Source organism: Hyaena hyaena, unplaced genomic scaffold (genome assembly GCF_003009895.1).
Source record: "Hyaena hyaena isolate Hyena2069 unplaced genomic scaffold, ASM300989v1 scaffold_68, whole genome shotgun sequence".
Taxonomy (NCBI): Eukaryota; Metazoa; Chordata; class Mammalia; order Carnivora; family Hyaenidae; genus Hyaena; species Hyaena hyaena.
The window spans coordinates 1332711-1336478 of record NW_024080700.1 but is presented as its reverse complement, the minus strand read 5'-3'; the positions used below and the strand labels follow the sequence as shown (position 1 = coordinate 1336478).

Genomic DNA, 3768 nt, shown 5'->3' with positions numbered 1-3768 from the left:
ACCTGACACCATGTGGCAGGGACCTCATCTCAGCTGCTCCTGGTCACTCGGGACAAGTGGAGCCTGGCCCGGATCCCACGCGTCAGAACCAAGGTCTGGGGTCATCTGCGGAGAGGCCATCCACCTGGAAGTGGGCACAGGACTCTCCTCCTGGTTAAGGGACTCCCACCGTCTGGCCCAGGGGAGCCTTAGGCAATTGGCCACTTTCTCTGGTGGCCGGGGGAGTGGCCCGATGCAGGGATGCTGTGGCCCACGGGGTGGATGGAAAGTCCGTTCAGGGTCTGGCTCGTGCTGGGGCCTGACCACATGTCCACTGCAGACCAGGTCCTCACAGACCCTTGCGTTCTGTTCTGCAACCCAAGGTGGGTGCCCCATGTGGCAGAACTGGGCTTCCCACCGGCAGAGGCGCCCATTTGGATCAAATGGTGATTAAAACCTGTCAGGCTCGGGTCTCCTGTGGTTCAGGGTCCAGCCTGGGGAAGCCCCCATGACCAAAGTCATGTGGGTCCCAAGTCCTTCTCAGAATGAGAGGGAGCGGGGGCACTCCCTGTGAAGTCACCCCTGTGCCCGTGCAGCCTGCGGATCCCCCTTCCCCCCAGGAGGCCTTCCTGGAGGCAGAGGCGGAAGCTCCTCCAGGCCTGGGTCTCAGGTGCCTAAGTAGCCCCTCTTGGCTCCTGCCTGGCTGTCTGTCCCCTCATACAGGATACCGCACTTGAAGGAGGCTCACCAGCCTCGGGACAGAGGCTGGCTCGGTTTAGGAGAGAGGCTTCTCAGTTCTGCTAATAGAGGAACCAAGAAATGTCCCCTGTGAAAGGAGAAGTATGTCATTGTAGCCCCCGGACACACATACCCCACCTCTGTCCTCAGTTGAGTGCCCATTCTCTGGAAAGCCACAAACATTCCAAGACCACATTTGTGCTGAATCATCTCAATTCTTCAAACTCCACTGGTGTAGGGAGGCATGTGGTGGGAGGTGACGGGAGGTGGGGCAAGGTCCCCAAATAGGTTAAATAGGTCACCTCCACACTTGGCTGTCATCCTCGCTTTCCCTGGAGCAGAGGGACCCACACACAGATCCTCTCCTGGGCTCCTGGCACCATGATGTCCCTGAGGATGCTGCTGCTGGTCACGCTCCTCCTGGGGGCTTCTCTGCAGCTCACCCATGCAGGTGAGGGCAGAGGAGGGTGGCTGAGGAAGGTGCTCCGGGACAGGAGGGGTGGGGGCATCTAGATCATAGCAGCAACACCCACTATTTATGCATTAGGTACAGTCCACCTATTCCTGCAGAAGGGGGAGGCTGGGGGCAGCTAGGATTTTGAGGGAAGCAATCAAAGGAAAAGGAGGAGGAGGAGGATGGGGAGGATGGGGAGCAGGATGCAGCCCCCCGAGCATGGGGATCGGCTTGGGAGGAGCAAAGCTCTGGCACGTCTCTCGCCGCAGCGGTTGTGGGGCAATGACTGGGGCTGTTTTCACAGTGGAAAATGACCACTTCTTAGAAGTATTGGTTAGCATCTGTTTTAGTGACGGGTCTATACGGAGGGAATCAGCACGAAGGCAGCTGGTTCCCCGAGCATGTGACAAGGGAGAGGTTATATGCAGTTGGAGGAGGAAGGATGAGGATGGGATGCGGGAGCACAGCTGGCTGGCGCCCAGCCTTTGTCGGTGACTGCACGTTTACTTACTCTCCCTTCTGTAAAACACCGGCCTGGGCAGCTTTGTGGGTTAGTCAAACCAAGGGATGCCCGTGAGGTGGCTGGAGGACAGCTGGGGGCTTCTAGAGAATACTCTAGCGTGGCATTAATTAAAGCCACACGCTGTTGGTCTGCCTGTTTTCAAGCGTTGGATACTTTTTCTTGTGCAAAGATAAGGAAGCCAAGCCCTAGGGAAGTGTCTTCACGCCTTGGGCTTCCACGTAATCATCTGGAAAATGGGGGAGTGACAGCACTTGTCCCCAGGTGCACTGCGGAGGGCCGAGGGGCCCCTGCAGGCAGAGGCTCAGCCCAGAGCCTGGCCCGGAGGCAATTCCTGGGGGGTTCTGGGCTGGCATTTGAGCATGTGCGCGCACAGATTACACTCATGCAGACACACATGGACAACACACAGACGCACACCAATATACACGCACAAACTCCCCTAAACACGGAGGCATGCCTGCACACGCACACAAACACCCAGGCCCCCCCGCAGCACACAGAGACCTCACACGCAAATGTGTACACGCAGGTACACACACACAGACATGCAGAGACATGCATTCACAGCCACACACAGAGACGTGCACACACAACCCCTCCCAGACACACAGATGTAGGCACAGAGAGACACATGAGCACACAGGGATCCCCAAAGCACAGAGGCCACACGCACACAAGTGTGCACATACTGACGCACACAGACACACTCACAAGATGCCACTAGCAAGAGACTCCCCCACCCACAGACCCCCTGATGGGAGCACACCCACCGCCCACTGAGGGGACTTCCTGAGGGGACATGCACACTCAGACTCCCCTCCACAGCCGTGGACCCCCCCCCCCCCAGGCACTCACAGACACACCTGCTCCTGCCTCCTCTCTCCACAGCGCGAGCCACCAACGTGGGCCGGGAGTGCTGCCTAGAGTACTTCAAAGGGGCCATCCCGCTCAGAAGGCTGACCGGGTGGTACAAGACCTCAGCGGAGTGTCCCAAGGATGCCATCGTGTAAGTGTGCCCTGGCCCCCGCCCCACCACCCCCTTGCTCCTGGGAGCTGAGTCAGGGAGCAGACAGACCCTGGAGCTCCCAGAAGGGTCACTGGGGAGAGGAGAGAGCGAGGCCTTTGTGGTCCCCTTCCCACCAGGCCCTGCTCCTCAGGGAAGCCCCTGCACCCCACATTGTGAGACCCAAAAGGCCCCAGCCTGTGAGGTTCAACTCTTCATTGATTTATGGGGAAACTGAGGCCCTGAGAGAGACAGAGCAGCCCCATGTCACACGGGCAGTCCGAAGCCAATGTGGTCACTTCCCATGGCTTGGTCTGAGCCGGGCCCCTCCTATGTACCCCTAATCCCTAGGCCCTAGGTGGGCATGGGCAGTAGAGGGACAGAGGCTTTGCAGTGCTGGCTCCCTGGGAGGGCGAGGACCGGCAGGGACCTTGGGGAGGTCCAGAATCACTGAGGACAGAGCCTGGTGTCCCCAATCTGTCACTGATGTGCTATGTGGCTTCAGGCAAGTTCTTGCTCCTCGTGAGGCTTCAGCATCCTGATGGGTGCGGAGCAAGGCTGATCCCAGCCCCTGATGGGTTTCTTCCCTCTTGTGTAGGTTTCTCACCCTCCATGGCAAGTCCATCTGTTCCAACCCCAAGGACGCGAGGGTGAAGAAGACAATCAGTTATTTGCAGAGGGTCATGAACCCTGTGCCTCAGTAGTCCTGATTTCTGCCTGGACCATTTGGAGACTTCCAGCCTCAGTTCACTACCCCAAACCCGAGCTGCCCGAGTCCGGTGAAGGCCCTACAAGGACAGAGAAGACCCCTGTCCTCTTTTCTGGTCTGGTACCATGGCAGGAGAGAGCCCCGATTAAAGTCTCTCTCTTTGTACCTCACTCTGGGCCAGCGTGTTCTGTCCTCCCAGCCTGTCAACACCACAAGGGCACTCACAGAACACCTACCTGATCCTGCCCTGTCCAGGCAGGGAAACTGAGGCTCAGAGAGGGGCATACCTCAGACCACATGTGAGGGCGAGGGAAGGCCCCGGTGAGAGTGGCCCAAGTAGGGGAGCTGAGGGGGTCTCTGGG

General features: G+C 58.6%; 1 protein-coding gene across 1 annotated transcript; it reads left to right on the top strand.

Annotated features, from left to right (window-relative positions):
- The first annotated feature begins 1069 nt into the window (after positions 1 to 1069).
- On the top strand, positions 1070 to 3528 carry CCL17 (C-C motif chemokine ligand 17). Its single transcript, XM_039232568.1, has 3 exons — positions 1070 to 1168; positions 2583 to 2700; positions 3296 to 3528. Exons 1-3 carry the CDS (start codon positions 1099 to 1101, stop codon positions 3399 to 3401), a joined length of 294 nt encoding a protein of 97 aa, XP_039088499.1. The 5' UTR covers positions 1070 to 1098; the 3' UTR covers positions 3402 to 3528.
- The last annotated feature ends 240 nt before the right edge of the window (positions 3529 to 3768 follow it).

Excerpts from the sequence above, each read along its gene's own strand:
- CCL17 (XM_039232568.1), top strand. The coding sequence starts at position 1,099 with ATGATGTCCCTGAGGATGCTGCTGCTGGTCACGCTCCTCCTGGGGGCT. Across the intron at positions 1,169-2,582 it reads TCTGCAGCTCACCCATGCAG|CGCGAGCCACCAACGTGGGC; the intron begins GTGAGGGCAGAG and ends CTCTCTCCACAG. Across the intron at positions 2,701-3,295 it reads TGTCCCAAGGATGCCATCGT|GTTTCTCACCCTCCATGGCA; the intron begins GTAAGTGTGCCC and ends CCTCTTGTGTAG.